Source organism: Buteo buteo, chromosome 3 (assembly GCF_964188355.1).
Source record: "Buteo buteo chromosome 3, bButBut1.hap1.1, whole genome shotgun sequence".
In the NCBI taxonomy this organism is placed as follows: domain Eukaryota; kingdom Metazoa; phylum Chordata; class Aves; order Accipitriformes; family Accipitridae; genus Buteo; species Buteo buteo.
In genome coordinates this window covers 18,956,931-18,978,448 of record NC_134173.1, presented here as the reverse complement: position 1 = coordinate 18,978,448, position 21,518 = coordinate 18,956,931, and the positions used below count along the sequence as shown (strand labels likewise).

The following is a 21,518-nucleotide window of genomic DNA, read 5'->3' as shown; positions in this document are numbered from 1 at the left end:
TCTAGGGATTATGCCCTGCTTTGTGTACTTGGTCATGGGCTCTCCATCAGCATACACCGTTCAGCTCTGTCTAATTTAAGAACATTGGAACATGAAGAAAAGTAATCTCTTGGATGCCCTTGAGATCTGAGTTGAAGTTTTGCTGAAAAGTTCAACAAACCACTTAATATTTTGCATAAAACTGTCCCTGATAATTGGCTGTATCAATCAGTGACTGACTGTTGCAGCCTATCAAACATTTTTTATATAACCCATATCATATGTCTTTGTCAAAGGAGATGCATGGAATTGGTGCCTTCAGTTGGATTTGTATGCTCTTGGCCCTGTCCCAGGTTTCTTCATAGTAACTGCTGTGTAGGGGTAATTCAGATAGTAAAGGTCACTGAAAGTTCACCTGAAAAACAGCGACTCTCCAAAGTTGGATGCCTGGAGGCCCGTAGCACCCCTGTTCTCTATTGCTGAAGGAAACAAGAACAGTTTCTTCATCATTTATGTTCTCCAGGAACATGACCAGCAAGAGGCCAAAAGAATCTGACCTGGTGTGCTTGCATATAGCGTGACAAAACTGCAACAGAAAATACAAATGCAGTTACTGTTGAATAAGAGACTTTTCTGGTTTATGCAGATGTATTATCTGTGAAATCATTAGTCCAGCAATCTATATTTAAACTGACAAGTAAGAAAGATCTGTATTCAGAGTATCTGCACCACTTAGGGGAAAAAATGTTAAGGAACTGTAAGTCTTCCATTTTGTCCCTGGAGAGCAGTGTGGTATGTGTGTGCTGTGACATCATTGGAGACAAAACCCCAAATTAATTCCTACCAATCTGCTGGCTTTGTCAAACCACCTGGGAGTGCTACAGTGTATGACACGTTGCCATCTCTGTGTTTGGAAAGATTTTGATGTCCTGTTGCTCTGAAACATGCTGCCTGCATGCTAACAGTCCCAGTGCCAGACTTGGTTCTCGTTAGGACTGTTATGCCCGCGTAGAGAAAACAGAAATGGAAGACAATCAAGTGGCTTTGTGCAGACGTCCATCTAAGAGCACGGCATGTCCAGCCTCAGGTTTGCAAAGTCCTCTTTGTGCTTTCCCTGTTGGCTGCTTGCTTTGAAGACACCTTGGTGTTTCTTTGCGTCTGCCTGAGAAAGTAAGGCAGCTCATTGAAGGCAGGCCCATGAAATACAGCTGCTGAAATCATGTTTTTATTGTGGAAAGGAAGGGAGCAGAGGGAGAGTGGGAAGGAGTAGGGAGGAGGAGAGAAGTTGTCTTGCATGCTGATCAGAGAATCATGGTCTAAACGTTTTTGAAGTCCTTTACACATGGCGGTAACGTTTATTTTCAAATGTAACATACTATGACTGTGGCTTTGGATTCATATTTGAAACATGCTTTTTATTGGCAGACTAGAGCCAGAAGGTGTGAAAGAGCTCAGAACACCCTTTCATCTTCACTTTTTGTCTTTAATAAAAATTCTTTCATCATAATGGGTGCTGAAGTAAATGTGGATGTATGTATGATAAATTAAGGTAAACATACTGATTATAAACTAGAGTATATTACTTTTAAAAGCGGTGATTCGTTTTTAAACTTGGTAACTGCTTATTAAATATAGGGCAAATGCTTAGAAAAATGAGGAAGAGTATTAATTATAAATGTTTCATTCCTAATGTAACTGAATTTTTTATGTTGATGTGGGAAAACCATAATAATATCATTTTCTTCCATTTAAAATTCTGTTCTGGTTCATATATAAACAACTTACTGTGATGATGAAGTTTCTTCGCTTTTCCTTTTAGGATCTCTCATGCAGTATCACTTTCAAACCTTACAAATTCATTACATAAGTTAAAAGCAAGTTTTGTTTGGTTAATTCACAAACAGGTTTTCTCCACTTACCTGATTTAAAGTATAAACCTTAACCAACCAGTAAATTGTTATTTAATGATAGAAAGAAAGAGAGGGGTTGTAACTACAGAGTAATTACTTTAGCCTTACTGATGAGTCTTCTAAACAGGGGTGGTTGCCAGATAGGACAAAAGTCATTTTGCAGTGTGTAATGCTTAAATTTTTCAGTTTACTAACTAGTAGACCACACTCTTGAGAGGCAGAGTTGTGGTTTCTTAAAATATGCACTGGGAATTCTCTGAAATAACCATTTCATCTGTTGCTGTGATTTTGTTGTTGTTGTTCTCTTTTCTGTCCTCACAAAAAAATCATTAGACTTAATCAATTCTATCTTCATTTTGGTAATCAAAATGTGACCATGATGTTACAGTACTAGTAGTTATAAGTATAAAAATATGGAAGAAGCAGCAGCAGCTCTAGAAACCCCCAAAATGCCTTTGTATTTTCAGTTTGGAGGAAGTAGCAGTATGAAAGTACCATTTACAAATAGCCAGTATGGCATACAGGCATGTACCCGCCTGTTTTAGCCACTTCAGTTCACAAATGCTTTCCATACCTAGAGAAGACAATTATAGTTCTCAATTAAAAAATAAGGGAGAAAATAATTTATAAATGCAGCACCCTCTCTGTCTTTTAAAAATTATTATGACAAATGTTTTTTCCTATCAAGTAGTTACCATTGGAGAAGCCTTTAAGCAGCCCTAGATGGGCTGCTCAAACATAAAATTAAAACATGCATTTTTCCACGCACTCCTGTGTGCATGACGGTCTGTTTTCTGCAGTTTTAGAACAAGCGAAAAGGTTGAAAACGTAAGGCAGAAGAACATAAAATATTCCTGAACCTCAATTCAAGGTAGTAATAAAGTCTAAAGACCGAGCAAAGTCTAAAGACCAACCAAAGTTGTAACAAATGCATGAAGGTACACTTCGACTCTTTTTAAAATGTTTTATTAAACATTTCTAGTTTCCTTTGAAAAATATAACAGAGCTGACTTTATTCTGTTGAGGAAAGAGTTCTTTCCTCCCTAGTCAACAATATTTTTTTCAGTTTTTCCTGAACGCCTGATGAGTGGTTTTCTTAAATTTTTTCCTGACTGTTTGCATACATGGTGTAATAGTAGGTGCAGGACATGTTAGTGTAACACAGCAACTCAGCCCCATTTGGAAATCTGATACATTAAGTGAATTAGAGAATTGCAAATAGGTCCATCAGTTGAGCTTGCCTGCATTTAGTTTTCTGTGTTAGTATCCTATATTTAATTCGGAGATACATTTTTCCATGTCCCTTCTGCAGAAGTAAACTGCAGACTTTCAGAGGCTTTTGCAATTGTATTTGCAATATACTAATAGGCTTTTAAAGCCTGAGCAAAAGCCTGCTAAAGAATCAAGACACTTGGCATCACCCTCAGTATATACGCTCTTAAAGTGTTAATATCCTTTAAAGCAAAGAAGGAGCATTCTGTTGTGTTTATTGTTAAAGAGGAAGGGCTGTGTTTATTTTACATCACAGCAGTAAGGACAGAAGTGAATAGGTACTGCTATGGGGCTGAGTCAGTGAACTGGCACAGTGGGCCAGTGTGACCAGTGAAAACGACCAGAATCTGGGATATTGAGCAGGGGGAAGGGAGGCCTTCTCTGTAGGACTGGACTTCATTGAAGGACTGGACTTCAATGAGGGACATTTGGTTGAATTTTGTGTGTTACAAATAATATGAGGTCTTTTTAAAGTATATGAATTGAAAATAACAAAGTTAATAAGCAGACTTTGAAAGTTGCCTTGAAAGTTGATACCTATCTAGAGTACAGATAAGAGAATCTTAAAACCTGTGTATTCCATACTATCAAGTCAAAGAAAGAGTAAAATTAAGGGTCACTTATAGTAACCGTGCTGATACAGCTTAACTCCAGAAGTCCTAATTGTGAATCATTGCTCAGCGTCAGCATCTCAAAACATCTTCAAATGAAATAAAACTGCAGATGTTGGTTATCTAGAATCTGCACACAGGATTTATGAGTAGATTTTATAAGGAAGTTGTAGGTCATTCTGTCAGTTCTGGTGTTATTTATATGCTGTTCTTGGTTTAGGACTTCCAGTGTGTGCGTGGGAGAAAGAGTAAACTATGACCAAAGCCAGCTTCGTCATATTGCAGGGGACGTTAAGAGTCACTGATATTTACTCCACTTCTCCAGCTTATGTCGATTGATATAGAATTTAATTCAGTCTGTTCATTTACAATTCATTGTCGAGTGTATGCATGTTCTCAGTGGAAGAGATTAGTTGGTCAAAGAATATGTTAGCCTATTAATAAGCTTATTATGTAACACAAATGTATTTTAAATTTTTTCTGTGGGATTTTTTTTTTACTATGCTCTAGAGAAAATGATGTTCCATATTCTGTTACCTTAAACCTAACCTACTGTGAAACACTTGTTTACATAATAAATTTAATATAATACAACTGTATAATAACTAAGTTGGATGCTTAAAAAAGAAATAAGAGCACTGAAAATTTAATGGCAAATTATATGGGATACTGTCAAATTATTTACACTTGGGGTTCGGCTTTCCTTAAATGCCACATGCCTTTTTTTCACTTAGAGATGGTCAGCTTTTCTTTTTTCAAGTAGACAGCTTCACACCACAGGATAAAGAAAGGCCAAGAGTCATATTTCTTCCTTAAGGAACTATTCACTGGCCAGACTCTGCATACACAGGCTCCTCTGCGCTAATACATGTACACAGCCTTGTTTATGTTAGGATCTACAAGAAGCCAGGGTTTGGGTGGCAGTGTTTTTCTAAATTAATGCTGCACCAACAGATTTGAAAAAAGAAAGATGGTGGAATGCAGAAGTTAAGAAATAAGAAAATAAAATACGGTTTATACTGTGTTGGAAAAATGTAAAGGCTAATCACCCCTGCTTGAAAAAGAAATTTTACACCTCAGACTAAACCAAAATAGAGTTGTGGTATTTGTCAGTTTAGTTGTAATCCCAATTTTAAGGTAAGTCAGACTGGGAGTCTAAGCAGTTTAAGGGTGTCTCTTTACTTATCATCATTAAGTTAAAGCTAATTTTGTTCATTTTAATACAAGACAACAATGATGCTGCCAGAATTTTTAAAAAGTTTATTTGACTTTAGAGAAACTGTTTCAGTTGTGTCTATTGTAAAAGTATTCTTTCTGATTTAATTAGAAATGTTTGTTATAATGGTGGAGTTTTACACAAAGTTTAATTTGAGCCTAAATTAAGCAGTGGAAAAGAAAATATGTATAAAATGTATCAGCAGACTTCCTGTTTAATGGACACACCAAGTAATTGTCTTCCAGAATAAAACTTGTGAATGTTCATTTGTTCTAGAATTCATTCAAAAATTGTTTTTTCCTCATTTTACTACTGCCCTGACAATTCCTCTATTTGTAATCAAAAAAGAAAGATGACCTTAAGCAGTTTTCATACTTAACTGTTAATGCAGGCAAAGGTGAATCTCGAAAGCAGCTGTATGCATTTTCTGAGAATATTTTTCAGTTTTAGTTTCCTTTCATGAACATTGCAGGGGAGTTTGGGGGTGTTATTTTGTTTTTCAGATACTTTAGCACAGAAGTGAATTGGACTGAATATCAAAATAACATTTAAGTACATTGTTCTGACTGAAGCCTGCTGATACATTTCTGTACTCCCTGCCTTTGCCTCCTTGTCATTTTTTGTCTTTGTAAAAGAAGGCTTCCCTACCTTTCTTCTGGTCTGGAAGAATGTATTTGGGGTTGGGAAGATTTGCGTTCTGGACATTAACATCCTGTAAGTCCAATGCTACAGAGTTTGGGTAATTATTGTTTATTAAGTTTCTTTACAACCACATTGTGAAGAAGTTTAATGATCAGCATGGGTGTAATTTCTTGGCCTCCACTTACTTACTGGCACAACTATGTCAGACCTGTAGTTGCCAACACTGCTATAGCAATGGTTAAAAAATATTTTGTTAAAGAGCAGTTGAGTGTTAAAGAGCACTATTGCCACTAGGGTTTATTCTGTTTGGGAAATGTAGAAGTAAGTGCTGCTGGTAAAGGAACTTCTTTATCCAGTATGACTTTTATATTCATTGCGTTGGTTGGCCTATTACCTAACATTGTCAGGATCTTAGAAACTTTTTTTTTCAGCAAGTTTGCCATAAACTAGATTTTTCCCACAAACATACTGGATTCTGCTTTGAAAAGTTTTTCTCTAAAGAGACGGATGCCAGCGAACAAACATTTTGCTACATTCTACAGAACTGGCAGGCCCAGGTATGAAGTAATCCCAGTAAACTATAGTTCATTACATCAGCGTTGTTACTATTGTTTTTTTAAAAAAAAAAAGAAAATAGAGGTCAAATGTAGTCACTAGTTTTCCCCCAGTTTCATTTTCTGTTAAGAACTACATGGAAGTCTTGGGGGGGGTGTCTTGCTTTAACTTGTGTTACGCACTGGTTACTCGCCTTTTTTTGTCCATAGTGTGTAGGCAGCTGATGTCGGTAGGGTCTCATGTCACGGTGAGAGGTTCTTCAGAGGAGGCTGTGGTGCAGAGGGAGTGCAGAGTGCCCATCGCATCCTGTCAGTGCCAGCCAACCCAGGCAAAAGTTTAGGTTTTTGACTTGATAGTTTAGTCTCCAACTCATAAAATATTTCATGGATTATTTGGGGGTGATGGCTTTCAGAGGAGTATGGTGAGATGTGGTATAGAGCCAAATCTGCAGCTTCATACTGTAGTCAGATAATGTCGGAGACATTCTACAGGCTTTGAAACAAAGTATGATGGTCCAGGATTGTGCATATTCCTAGAACATCGCAAGCAGCAGTGTTTCTCCATTTAAAAAACAAAAATCCTTCCAGGTCGCTGCATGACTCTGTTTTTGTGCAAGATTGAATTAGAGGTAAATTGGCTTTGGTTTCTTAGAACGACTCTGCTCATGTTGCATTGCATTCTCTTCGCAAAGCTCAAGGCTGATTTTTGTTCTGGTGGTGTAAATTGTCTGATTATGGTAAGATAAAACAGTATGGAAGCTGTTTTTTCACTAATCTTACTTGATTGTTGGTTTTAGAGCATGCCTGTTGCTAAGCCCATCTAGTGAAATTATACAGGTTTGGGGAACCTGTGTAATAATTTGGGCTATTCTATTTGTAATATTGTTTTCTGTTTGAAGAATGGGACTAAACTGAAACCATTCCTTCTCTTCCCGCCCCCCCACCCCCCCGCCATCTCTCTCTCTTTCAGAAATCATGATATGTTGCTTTCTGTTTTCCTTGTCGGTAGTTTGAGATACAGTTAGATGCCTTTCTAAGGATCAGTCTGAAACTGCAATACAATGCACAGTGATGTGAATGGCCTGTCGTCAGCACTGGTTAAAGAAGCTGTGACAAATCAGCAATGGAGATGGAGGGGGGGAAATCAGTTTACAGCTAGGAAAACTACAATGACAGTTGTATTGGCAAATCAGTGTTCTTCTGGTGTGTTTTCTTATTGCCCAAATGTCAGTGTTTCTCAATAGCTTGCTCGTAGGAATAGGAGTCAAGGGAATTCTCGATGTCCAAATCACGGAACATGTGCTATTGTTTGAATTCTCCTCAATTTATGAGCTGCTAGCAGCAGGCTGTAATCATGTATCATGCTGATTTTTGGTATCTGTTACACATTATTTCAGTTTCTTATGACTTTTGTCTTCCTTATTTACACAGGGGAAGCAACAGGGCAAACTAGATGAGGAAAAAGAGCTTCGAAATGGAGCTTTACTCGAGAATGCATTACCTGTTTTGGCCTTGGGGTACTTTATCCATGTATTTCAGTTTCCCTATCGGGAAAAAAAAAAGGGTAGTGCCTTCCTTAAGACCTTGTAAAAGCTGTTGCTGTGTTTGGTATTAAAGGTTATTGTGGAGGAGTCACAGGCTTTTTCAGTACAATGCAGTCATAGGTATTGGTTTGTCTTTCTGATTGCTGTGAAATAATTGTTAGTGCTGCTCTTTGCCAAAGACATCATTATTCTGTCTAGAAAGGATCAGTACAGCTTCATTACTTCCTGGAAAGTGTTTGGTGCGGTACAGATACAGGTCTGGTTCTTCTCGATTCTCTTTGTACAGCACATCAAATGAACTCTGCTCTGTTTTGCTACAGCTGTAGGTGAGACCAAATTATAAGTTTGTAAAGACTGGGATATGAATCCTAATAATCAGATTTAGCGAAAGTAAAATGAATGAGGCCAAAATCTTTTAGTTCCACCTTATAATTTAAATATTTTTTTATTTTGTTTAATATTGGAGATGTTTTCAAGTTTTTAGAAAAATATTTACATTAGAATGAAGGACACAAGTTAAGCAGCATAACTAGCTCTACCTAATCTGTGATGCACAGGTTGTTGCAAGATCCCCTAAACAGGAGGGGGGAAATTAGAAAATGATTGAGGAACATTTTTCCCTAACCAGCTCAACTCTTTGTCCACACTGGGAAAACAGATCATGTTCGAAAACAGTTAGCCAACTGTTTTGTCTTTAATGTGCGTAAGGACCACTGTGTAAACTGTGACCAATTCAGATGTCATTAAGTACCATTTTCCCTATCTATATTAGCAGTAAAACTCTGTTCAACAGTCAATGTGTTTTTACTGTGTGCCAAGCATAGACAAAATCTGAGTTGTTCATCGTGAAATACGTACACCAAAGAGCTTTTAAACGTGGTTAAGTCTATGACTAATGTTAATGCTTATAGAACTGTTGGGGACAATGCAGATATTTATGTAGATCTTTTCCAGTAATGACTTGGAGGGTTGTTCGCTTTAGACTATGTAAAACAAACATCATACAGCCAGCCAAAGTTAGGAGCCTTGGCTCCTCTTAATAGAAAGAGCATCTTCCATGGGGGGTGCTTGAGAGGAGCTAAGCTAGATGGTAAGAAAGCACCCAGGTGTGTTTAACTCACCGAAGAATACTGTCTTCAAAAGGTTACCCAGTAGCTAGTTCTGGCTGCATTTCAGAAGCATCAGTGAAGGCAGCAGACCAGTATAACTACCGTATCTCTTGGAAGAGTTCATGCAGGGGCTGTTTGCCGGGGATTTCAGTGATCCAGCAGCCTAGGGAGAAAGTGACCATTCAGGGCTCTGAATCGTTAGATGCAATAATCTGTCCCTAAAATGGGTAACACTATCTAATCCGTGGTTATTACATTTAGAATAGATACAGGAAGGCATCTCTTCTTTTAATAGGTACAGTGCAGGTAGGCAGTGTTTGAATGGAGTGTCCTTTTGTAGGACTGACTGCCAAGATTATATATGCTGTTTGGTTTCCTGCTGATTAAATTATATTATAATTTCATCTGCCATCTGTCTATTTTAGGCATGCTAAGCAATAGACCCAGATGGACTGTGCCTTACAGAAAGGCTTGGCCTTTTCTCTAAGATTTTATTGGAAGAGGAGCTTGAGAAGAGTCACACCTTTAATCAAGATGGCTGCATTGATACGAGGGGTCTTCCTAAGAGGGTTTTCCAGAAAGACTCATTCTGGTGCAGTCAAGGCCATGGAGAAACATACTCGGTAATCTCCCCCACTCACAAGCTGCGATGGGGATGACTTCTTGCATTCTTAGTGGTGGAGCAGCCCCCTTCCACCCTCTCTGCATGCAGCCAGTGCAGCCACTCTTTCTGCGTCGGGCTGTTTCCCCCATCTACTGCAGACGGTGCAGCAAAATCGCCTTGCAGTTAGAGGGTAAGAGAGGACTTTTCTGAAAGAAAAGGGACTTCTCATAAGAATAGAAAAGCCTATCATTAAAGCACAAATTATTTTCTTTGGTTTGTAGTTCAGAAGTATCCTTTCTTTAAGCTGGCTCAGTCGTCTTTACTTTTTTCTATTAGGTCCATTGCTTGAGCTGACCTTTTAAAAATCTCTTTTGAGTGGCTTTGATTTTTACAGTGGAATACGTTATGGTGTAAGAACGCAAACAGCGTAGGGGTTCACTGCCATATAACACTTCATTGTCTTAAAATAAGTATTTTCTTCCAGTTGCTTTGGTTGGTAGTTGAAAACTGCTAGAAAAAGATTCACATACTTTATTTGTGGTATGATAGAACTGGAAAGGAAAGCAATAAATAATGATAACAATTCATAATGTAAACTTGTTTTCCATGGGTGAGTCTTATACTGTTTTCTTTGTCATGCAGTGAGTAGCCCCAGTGTAAATCATGTCTGTATTTAAGGTTTGTGTTTGAGCAGTTTCCAGAGTTGTCACCAGATTTTCAACCATGCTTGCTATTTTTACTGTGGATTTTCCCGCTGATACTAGGAGGCACTGCCCATGTACTAGCTGTGCATGTGTGGCAGCTGTCCTCCTAAACTAACATATTTCTGGAAATTCAAAGGTAACTCTACTAGAATAAGTTCTGAGGGCTAAAAGGCATAGCACAAATGTTTATGTATTTGAATGACACAGTAGCTCTTTACAGGAAATACCAATTGCATGTGGCACAGAGTTGCACCAGTGTAATTCACAAATAAGCCATGTATCATTTTTAATCTCACAGCATGGTACAGTACACCATGCATGCTGCATTGACTTGCTTTTATTTTACTGCTTTACAACATGTGAACCTGAGAGGGGACTTCAGATGTCCCTGCACCTTGCACAGAAATTAAAGTCCTCAGGCTCACCGGACACATCTGCTGATGCAGCCAGTCTCTTGGCCACGTTTTGAGGTGACAGTCATAGCTGCTGCCAGACCTTTTAGTTCTGAGGAGCGGTCCCTAGTCCTCTGGCAGAACTGGACCCTGCCACTCAATCCCAAAGTTACAGTTAAAAAATAAAATTGTCTCTGTTGAGGAAACTTCAGATGACTTCAGAAACTCCTTCCTCACCCGTCCTGGTGCAGGTGATTAAATGACCCATGGCAATCCTTTAAAACTGCACGCATAGATTTGGTCTCTGTTTCTCCCTATACTTGAGCTTGAGATAAACCAAGGCGGAGAATTGCGGTCGATAAAGCCTCCCTCTGGCTCCAAAGGAGGGAGGTGGTTCAATATGTCTGTATCCCTTTGCTTCATCAACCCCAACTTTGCAGCAGATGACCAGGTGGCCACAGGGCATATTTTGTAGCTGCAAGATAAATCTCACAGCAAGCAATTTCCTTACGTCAGTTAGGGACACATGCATAACAATGTAGATTTTTTTCCTAATTAAAAAAAAAATTCTTGACAGCTTGTCTTCATGAGAAACACTGCTTCATGTGGCAGCTGGGAGAACGTGCTTTCCTCTTTTTAGTGTAGGGCAGCCAAAAATTGTTTGTGGTTCTAAAAAAGTTGTAATATTTGAGAAAGTACGAATCCAGTCATAGTGAATATAAAAGAACAGGATTATCTTTTTCTTCTGGACTTTGTAAGAAATATGTAACTTTTGGATGATGCCTCCTGTCTGGCCTGAGATGGTGATGGGTGAGAAGTAACAGCCACCCCTCTAGGGAGTTATGAAAAATACTGGCATGTGCTGTTAAACCACTTAGAAATATCATAAGGCAAGACAATGAAGAAGATTAGAGAAATGTGGAAGTTTGTAGAACTGGTGGCAGTGGTTGACCGCTTATATCCACCAGCGGATCTTGTTCACAGGGGAAGTTGGAGGAAAACTAGCTATTACTATGACTTTGTTTGCTCTAAAGGAAGAGGGCCCAACAGAAGGGAGCTTCAGATAGCAGTAGTGGGCATTTTGATGTATATTTTTAGTACAGCTAAGATAACGTTTCTAGAAGTGTAGCTTATGTTTAAACTCTCATTTGGGGTTCTCAGTTTGTTTCATTTTGTTTGGGGGTTTTTTATCAGTACTTCCCATGCATTCTTTCTTTCCTTTCCCTGGCTTTTCTAGCTGCTGTTCTGGAGCAGCGTGCTTTTGTTTTAAGGTATTTGTAAACTTTCTTAAAAGCAGGGTTTTAATTGACTAGAAACATACTATGTTTGATAATCACTTATCAGCGTGAAGCTGGGTCAGTTCACTTTCATGCTTTTATTTTCATGGCCTTTATTTTCATGGCCTCACGCTTTTATTTTCATTCAGCAATAAGACAACAGATGCAGTTACCACTGCTTTAAATGTTTCTCATCTCACCAGTAAAGGTATACATTAGAGGTTGTGTCTGAGTTTTTTCCTGGGATCTTTCATGACATTGCACATGTGTTTTGTGCAGTGGGACGTTTAGGTAATGCGTCTGGCAACTTCCATCCTAATTATTGTCTGGAATTAACTTCGCAAAGCTGAGAAGTATCATTTAGTTTGTAGTATGTTTTTAAAGGTGCATGTAAAAGATGTGACCTGTCCTGTGTAGCTGTGGGTAAGTAGGAAAATGGTTTTGAAATGCTTCCTATATTGCCAGCCGTTTTAGTCTTCAGAAGCATGGGAGGAAAAAAGAAATAAAAAATATGATCTGGCCGTATTCAAAATGTCGACATGTTTATCCTGCACATGGTGTTAAAAACTGAGGTGTCCTAAAAGAACCAAGAATGCCTTTAGAGGTTGGTATTTATGGCCATTTTCTTTCCCTTTATCACAGTCACAGCGTACTAGCTGGGAATCTAAGTAAGTAGTCAGCTGAATATACACATGGCTGTGTTATCTCATTTCTAGCTGCCTGCTTTGTTTATCGAGCACTTATGTAACGTTCCGAATTATATTAAGGCAGGCTAAGCTTTGTATTCACATGCTGTTACCTTAGCGCTGATAGGAGATGAACAGAGCAGGGTGTGAGATCTTGAAAGGGATGGCTGCCTCTGCTCTCTCTCCTCTCCTACACTTAAGACCTTAGATCTACATCCCATCTCTCTTTTGCTTTCTAGCAATTATGGTGCAAGGCTGCAGGACTCTATGCTTCACTCTTCTATCAGCAGCGTGGACGCCCAGATCTGAGGCTGCGAAGGCAACGAGTGCCAGACTGTAAACACTGATTTGAATGCTATCAAACTGATTTGGGGTTGGAGATAGACCAGGGATTTTCAATACATGTTTATAATTAAGAATGTAAACAGAATTTCATGTTTATATGACCCAGATACAAAAAGAGGCTTTTAAAGCTCTGGTTTGAACTCCTTGAAAATAAGAGAATTGAACAGTTAGGGTCGAAAGGAAAAAGACACTTCTGCGAGCATTGAATCATACAGTTTCCTCACTCTCTCCCTCTCCATCATACACAGTTGCATACAAAAACTCTGCTGCAGAGCTGCTATTTTTCATTCTTCTCGTAGACTATACCCTTTTTCTGAATGTGTGTGCATGCGATGGGTTTTGTTTGCCCTTTTGTTTTCCCCATGGCGGGATGTAAAAAAAGGGTTTGCCTAAAAGACGTATTGAAGCCAGTAATTGTTTGTTCAATTAAAGACCTTTTAATGGTAACACAACACAGTATTTTTTGTGTAAATAGGTTGATATAGACTCACTGTGACCATTACTTAGTCACGTAACTCACAAGCAGCTAACTGTAGCCAGCCTAAACTGGTTTCGGGATTTTCTTGGAGTTTTTTGCTCAATAAATCATAACCTCTCTTGAGACTTATGAAAATTCCTTTTTAGCTGTGGTAGTTGCTAAGTAATGTCCCTACTTGGATAACAGTTCAGATACCAATCCTTAAATTGATAGCTTGCAAACAGACTGCTAAATTTATGCACCAGAGCCTTTCTGGACAAAGCCAGCCAGTTTATTTGCTGTTTTTTACAAGATTAAAGCCTTGAAATCTCTCTCTGCTTAAACTGCTGATTGACATCTGAAGTTTCCTTAACTTGAGTTCATATCTGAAATAAAATCTGAATCCAAATTTCCTTATTGTCTTCCTTACTCACCCTAAAAACTTTCAAAGGAAAACAGGCCTTCCTTTTCAGTTTTGGAATTTTTATTCATTGCTTCAGTGTTACTGTCTTCGCAGATTTAAGCCATTAAGCAAATAGTGCATTATTACAGGTACTAGACTTACGCCATCCCTGTTTCTGATTCAATTTTCGCTTGAAACTAGCTCCAGCTCAGCTGGTGACACTCCTAGACTTGGTGCTACAAATGAGTATCTGAAAAGTTCCACTTTAGGAAATTAAAACCCCTTTTTTGTAGAAAGAAAAATAATCACTTACTTGAACTTACTTTGGTGTTTGAATTTTAACATAAACTTTGATTTTTTCAGAGACGGATATATGTCAGATTTGTGTTGAGGTATGCATGCAAAATATTGTTTCACACAGAGGCAGGTTTTGTGGCAAAGTTTGTAAAATCAGCATTTCTTGAAGGACGTACGTACACGGTGACTTTTATGGCACAATGAAGAAGTTTATATGGAACATCTGAAAGCTGTTACAGCAAACAGGAGGTTTGTAATTTTACTGTAATTTGTAAACTAATTAAGAAAATCCTTATGGCACTTTCCCTAAACAAGTGTGGGCACTAGTAGTCCCTTATAAATTTCTATTCTAAATTCTAGGCATTTTTACACAGCATAGTCCAACTGTTCTACATTTTCAGTTAAGTTAGCATTAAACCACCTTAAAAATAAATGAAACCTATTAAGCATTATCTTCTTTCCCTCTAGCTGCCACTAACTGCAGGCTTAAATTTTAAATTTTCAGTGATGCATTTCAAGAGGCCAAGTGAGATTAACAGCACAAGCTGCAAAATCGTATGTCGCTCACCCACTAACAGGGGCCTTCTTTTCTGTGAGTTTCCATAAATTAGACGTGGAGCCAAAGCAAGCGGAAGCTATTTTTAGTGCAGCAGCAGCAGCACTGCAGAACAGAAGCGGAGCATCACGTGTGTCGGGCTGAATCGAAGGGAGTATCCCAGCAATGTGCTGTAAACAAAACAAGGGTGCTGTCAAAAAAACGAGCTTCAGGTACCTAAAAAACCCAAATCAAAGCCTCACGCGAGGAGCAAATGCACCGACTTACCAACTCTTTCTTAGGAGGTTTTCCTATTTTGCAAACATGGGAGCATAATAATAATTCTGCGTTTCCTCGTGTCCCATTGTCTCACTTGATGCAGTCCTTACCGTTAGGCATTTTATTTAGAAATCATTATTTAATTGTCTGTATCTTCTATCAAGTGTAATTGTTGTCTGAAGATACATAAGCATAGCAAAAGGGGATGCAGTTGTCTGCAGAGGCGCTGCGTAGGGGATGTCCTTGCTGTGAAAGCACTGCTTTACAGCATGTGAGATGTTGTTTTTTGGCAAGCAATATGAATTAATACTTTACTTTGACATACTCAACTGTGAGGTTTTCCATTCATAATTAGCATTTTTATTATTTTGTGGATTTTTTGCATGAAATGTATCTGTCCTTAGAAATCATACATTAACCTGGGTAAATACCCACTGAACCTTTCAAAGATTAACTTTTACTTATGTTTGCTTTGGTTTCCATGTGTCTGCATGCTTTTGAAGGCACAAATATATTTTAACTCAGTAATTTCGAGACTGTCTATTACTTAAAGTCACTTCCCAAGCCCTTGGCATGAAAGCTTGTAGTCAGTCGATAGCATGAGTTTATTGTTACTCAAGCAGCTGAGACACAACCTTCGTGAAGGTTAAAAAAGGTGGAAAATTTTCATTTCAATAGATAGTTTAAAAAAACAAAAAGGGCTGCTTCCCTTCTTCCTGAAAATCACCTGTTAAGGTGATGCATCTTCTGTTGGTCCTGCAGATGCATGTATTGTAATGAACTATAGGGTATGAATTTGTTGGAGTTTCTCTTTCAGGAGCCTGGGGAATGGGAGACTGTTTGCTGCTCTTACAGTAAATGCAAATAGCTGTGAAAAAGTGACTTAGGGAAAAGGATGTCAGCCTGAGAAAGCTGAATAATATGATTTCCCTACAACAGCAGCCTATGCAGAAAAGGGTTAGGTGAGATCAATACACAATAGGCACATGAAGACAAGTGCACACAGCAGTGCCCGTTGTGTCAGCACTGGCACAAAGGGGCCCGTGGGTGCAACGAGTCCCTCTTGTCACCTCCCTGCCACTCCTGACCGGGTTTTTCCCCAGGGCTGGTGGAAGAGTCGCTCAAACTGGTGCCTGGGTTGGGAAGGAATGATGATGTGGGTGAGCTCTTAGGCATGTCGGACATGGCACGAGTCTGGTATAGGTGTGGGGAAGGAAGGACTCTGTGATTCTGTCTGAAATTGTAAGTTTAATAGACTGATGTGAAGGAGGAGCTGTAACCTTATCTGACCCACTGGCTATACATTTTTGTTTAGCCATTATATTTCAGGCAAGTTGCAGCCAGGAAAAAAAATCTAAAAAACAGAATGTAATATCGGGAGTAGGAAAAGCTAAGAAAAAAGGAGTAGAAACAGTAAATTGTTAAAGATTGTTGCATGCACATCTTAACTCATTCAGTAATGCTAAAGACATAGACTCTGAGCTGAGTGTTTGTAAACAATTCAGACATTAGCCTTTTTTTTTTTAAGGAAAGTATTTTGATTTTTTTTGTGCCAGAATCCCTTTCTAAGTATGTTCAACATTCTCTGACAAAAAGACAGCAAAAATACTTGATACAATTTATAGAAATTATCAATTTACATAGAAAGGAAAAAACAGCAGCTCTTCTGTTGATAATAAATAAATGTTTTCAAATGCCTGTAGCCAAATCAAGGGAGCATCCAGCTGAACACAGAATCCACAGTTGCTGCTTGAGTTGAGAATCCAAGTGTCCTGTGCTGCCTTACTGTAAGATATGACAAGAAGATATGGCTATCAATATCTCTGAATAAACAGCTGAATGTCAGCTACTTGCTTCTTGTCACACCGTTCCCTTGCACAGATACACTGCCTCCTTATTGCAGTACCCATCTCTTTCCCTTTAAAATGCAAACTGCAACACATTCTTGTGTCTGGTTTTGCTAGAATGGCTCCTGCCATTGTAACATCAAAAAACAAATAAGCTGAAAACATTTTGATTTGAAATAAGTGTAAATCACAGGAAAGGAGTTTGTCTTCAGCTAGAATTTTTGTGGTGTTTTTAGGCCTCAGAAAAACAGAATTTGGAGAGCAAGAGCTAATTGTGATTTTCCCGATGCTAACGACGGTCTGTTTTCTCTAACACCTTGCTGTTTATTCTCAGCCAATCTGCCACGCTGTAACAGAAGTTAGTAATCACCTACGTGTTTGTGGCCAAACTAAGTAGCCTTTGCAGCGCTGACGCTGCTTACGAAGGCGTGGGGAGTTGCGTGTATTGCAACCGCTGCGTTTCCTGCGCCAGCCCTGGGAGGAAACCAAAGCAGGCAGCGAGGGCTGGGGGATCTCCCACTCGCTGGATGCCGTGTCGGCTTTTCAGACACACACCTCAGTGTTATCAGGAATAAGCAAAATAAACAAAACAGCGTGCCGGCGAGGCATCGTGAAGCCAAGCTGTACGTCACATCCAGCTCACAAATTACAGCTTCTACAGCTCAGCTCTCTGCTAAGGCACCTGTAAAACAGTTTTTACTGAATGAAGCATAGAGCAGAGATGGCACGCTTCGGAAATAATTGCATTGAGCTCTCAGTGATGCAAGAAAATTGCAAGTTAAAAAGAATAATAGTTGCTGGGAATCTGCTATCTACAGGGAAACTTGCAACAGATGCTTCTTTACTGGGATATTATGAAGTCTAGTCTTTCAGCAGGTCAGTTATGACGTGTATGTAAATAAAAAAAAATCTAAAAGCTATCGTATTAACATATGGCAATATAATTGAAAAGGAATAAGATTTCTTGAAAATTATGCTGGGTTAAGATATGACTGCTTAAATTAAATTTGGCTTATAGGACTGTTTTAATTATGTAGTAAATTAAATACAAGTAGATCAAAGCTTGCATTATTATATATAGTTGCAAAACCTTTTCAAGGACATAATATTTGTAATCAGGTTGTAATAGCTGTAATTTTCTTGTTCCACAATCTCTTGTAAAGAGGCTGCTATACATGAGTCTTAACTTTTCTCTGATGTATGTTTTGCAGAAGTTTTTTCTGGATTTCTCTTTTTTGCCAGTTCTTTTTCAGGCTCTTTGAACCTTTTGACGCAGACTACAGGTACGATTGCAGCCCGTGTGGACACACCCAGCTTGCCATTAACCTAACCAGTCTGGGTACCTGTGCAGAAAGAAGCAGCTTGCATACAGCCAGGTTTCTAAAATACTGGGCTCAGGCACTGAAGCCTTGACATAGCAAATATACTGCTATCAGTCATTGAGCTGGCTAATTTAAATTTCAGTAGATGTCTGCTGTAATTCTTTGTATGCCTGTGGATCTCCATGAAGATAATCTCAGTTATAATTTTCTCTTATCCATAGTTAGTACCTATCCTGTGGGTGTCTTGTCTTTTTTTTTTTCCTGTAATGTGAGTTTCATAAGTTCTAGTTCAGCATTTCCTCGTCCTTATCCCAACCATCCTTTCTTTGATATTTATCTCTTTCTCTTTCTCCATTTCTAGCTACGTGATAAATCTGGCAGTACTATTCTCAACTTTCATAATTTGAAAGAATGATACTAGATTTTGGTAGTATCTTATGTTTCTTAGCACATTGGGAAGACCCCTTTTACTTATTATGCAAATGTGATGTATTTGGGAGCCTCCACACACCTTGCTGAACTTTAAAGGTAAATTGCAAAGTGTGCTTGATGCATTGTAGGGAAGAAGGTGAGGTTGCTGCGTTGATTTCACGGGGAGTAGAATCAGCTCATAGTTGTGTATTTACCTAATTCCTCCAGTATCTGAAACATGGGTAGACACCTGTTTCAGAAGCTAGATGCAGGACAGAAAGAAGTCTTCCCTTATGGGATGAAATACTGAATAAAGATTGTCACAAATACCCAACAGGAAGCAGAAAGATCCTTATTTTGTGTATTGTACATTGAGTAAAGCATACAGGTGTTTTTCTGTTGTCGTGGACTGTCTTTTATTTGTTTGTTTCTCCTTTGCATTTTCTCAGAAATACGTAGTTATTTCAGTAGCTTTAAGTAATATCAGCTGGTTTGCTTTTAATTGTTACGTTCATCGTTATTTACCGCGTATAGGAAGAATTGCATACTGCACATGCAACATGCAGAAATGGAGCCGAGGAGGTGATATTATCCGGATTGTCATCAGCATCAGTACAAACTACAGCTCTTCTGTACCCTCAGTTTCTAAGCAAAGCCCTTGCTGTCAGCAAAATGTCATGCAAAGGGTCCCCTCCCACAGCGTTGTGCTACTTGTGTCATACAGCAAAACTGCTCTTGCTGACACAAGGGCTTCCTCACTGGGGTTAGGTTTGGCCCCTGGTTTTAACCCTTAAATGACAGATGATTAAAATTAGAATTTGTGCCAGGCAGCTGCCCATCTCTGATGGATATAACAACTTAATGAAAAATATACATATTTTGTGTTACCTACAGTGGTGTTTAGATTGTCTGAGTGGTGCCTTGGCACTGATGAGCACTGCTACATAGTAGTGCTTGGCATTGCCAATTCATCGCCTTCCTCTCAGAAGTGCTTTTTTATGCTCACTTGCGACTTGTTGCTAAGATGAAATTCGGTCCTTTTTGCACAAATTCAGTAAATGGGATCTTATGTCAAAAAGCAAGACAGGAAGGGAAAAATCCCCAGCATTCTCACCTCAGTGTGCATCTTGCAGGTAGTACTTCCCTCAGCCACTACTTCGCAGGAGGTTTTTTTGGATCCTTGAATCCAACTTGGTATCCTGCTCAGCGGTATCAACTTAAGGTTTCTGAAGAGGATCTTGCCCCAGCACTTCTAATAAATGGCATTCTGAAATACGTGCCTCTCTCAGTCGGTTTTTCCAAGATGATAAAAAGTTGTTGAGTTATAAAATTAAAACTCTGTAAGCAAGCAGAGGAATCCTGGCAATTAACAGAGAAAGAGTGATATGATCAAGCAACTTTTCTTAACTGCTGGAATAGTCTTTTCTTTGGATAATCAGTGTGGGTTGCAAGCTGGAAATAGTGTATTTGGAGTCTAATAAGGTATATAGCAACATCAGGAAAATAGTACTTGGGCTAGCAGTCAGGGCTGGGGGCCTTTTTTGAAAGAATTGTGAGAGAAGGCATGAACTTAGAACAATAGCGTTTTAGAATAAGTCTGTGTATTGTAACTTTGAACTATTTATAACGTGCAGAGAGATAGTGCAGGTACTTGTGTTTAGTGTAATTATGCTTATGCAATCAGCTTTTTTAGGAAGATATCCATTTGACTAGTTTATTTTTGGAAATGTACTCCAGGGTGCTAAAATGTGTATCTATATATCTGCCTTTATATGATTTTCAGCTTTGGTTCTGAATCTGTTTTCTGTATCTGTCAGGAGATATCCTTCTACCTATAAATGATACAAGGCTGATTAATGACTAGCGGCAGACAAATCTACAAATATCAAGCTTTTGGCATCATAAATGAAAATGCCGTGCTTTATAAAGGGGGGAGGGGGAGAGATTAATTTCCTGTTTGATTTCTACAAGAAAAAACCCACAGTCCAGATGGGATTTCTTTGTGCTACAAATAAGCAAACCTTTCCTTCTTTCATGGCTTCAATTTTGATACATTTCTATCTAAATTGCTCCTTCCGCAATTTTCCTCGTACTGCTAGGTTCAGAGATGTTCTTTCAGGTGCATGGTAGATGGTGTAAATAACGGAACGAAGCTCTTCAACACTGATACAGATGTGTGTGTATGTATATAACTCTAAACATGCTGGGTGGCTAGCCAGGGCAGTCCTGATCACTTGTGTGTATATTCTGGGGGACATTAGAATAAAATACATCTTGCCATCTTAAAGATGGTTTGGTGCTAATATAGGTAAATGGTTTTATTAACAATTATAGAGAAAGAGTAATTGATTTATGCACTGCCTAAAAATGGTTGGTTGTGGGTTTATGTGAAATGCATTTTGTTTCCTTCAAAATGGTCCATCTGTATTTGTGTCATGTCATAATTAATTTTCTCAGTTGAGTGTAGTTTTACAGCATTATTTTTATTTATTAATATTAATCCATTGGTTTCTCATTTTATCTTGCTTTCTATTCCTTACCTTAACAATTGTAGGTCATGTTTTATTTTATAACATTGGTCATTTTAGCAGAAATTATGACGCCATGATGCACTGGCTTCTTTGCAAAACTTTACTTCCAATCCCTCGTCGTATTGAATTGTATTTTCAGTGTTATGCATGGGCATGACCTTGACATTCGGTGTCTATATGGTATCTGTACTAAATTTTCATTGTAGCCAGCTTATTACCAGACTTCTGGTGATAATCAGTATAGTTGCGTTTGAAGCAGTAGAGTCTAGTTTCTGAAAACAGAAAAGTCTAGTTGGGTCACCGACGCTCTTCTGTGTTCTACTTCCAGGCACCTCTCTCTTCTAGAAGTCACATTTAAAGATAAATACCATAGTCGTTCAAATTCTCAATACAAAGAAATTTTATCTTAAAACACTTTTTAAGAGAATACAGGTGGGATAGGGGTGTAAAGGAGTGAGTTCCTATAGCTTAATTCACTTTTCTAGTTCTTTTTTTATTCTCCTGCTGTAATTAAGCAGGACATGGGTGTTGCATGATGTTCTATTCCTTGCCAGAACGGAAGACATTTTAAGGTGAACTGCTGAAGAAAAT

At 38.6% G+C, this 21,518-nt stretch overlaps 1 protein-coding gene across 4 annotated transcripts in view; it reads left to right on the top strand.

Moving 5' to 3' along the window:
* GNAL (G protein subunit alpha L) overlaps positions 1–21,518 on the top strand; it is a 190,904-nt gene that overhangs the window by 141,792 nt on the left and 27,594 nt on the right. Inside the window, exon 1 of one of the 4 annotated variants that reach the window (XM_075022954.1) lies at positions 14,117–14,251. The exons of 2 other annotated variants lie outside the window; for them this stretch is intronic. In XM_075022954.1, the coding sequence (XP_074879055.1) occupies positions 14,217–14,251 (35 nt within the window). In that variant the 5' untranslated portion in view covers positions 14,117–14,216. Of the gene's footprint in view, positions 1–14,116; positions 14,252–17,165; positions 17,540–21,518 lie in introns of those variants that run through there. One more of the 4 variants, XM_075022956.1, reaches the window with a different exon arrangement.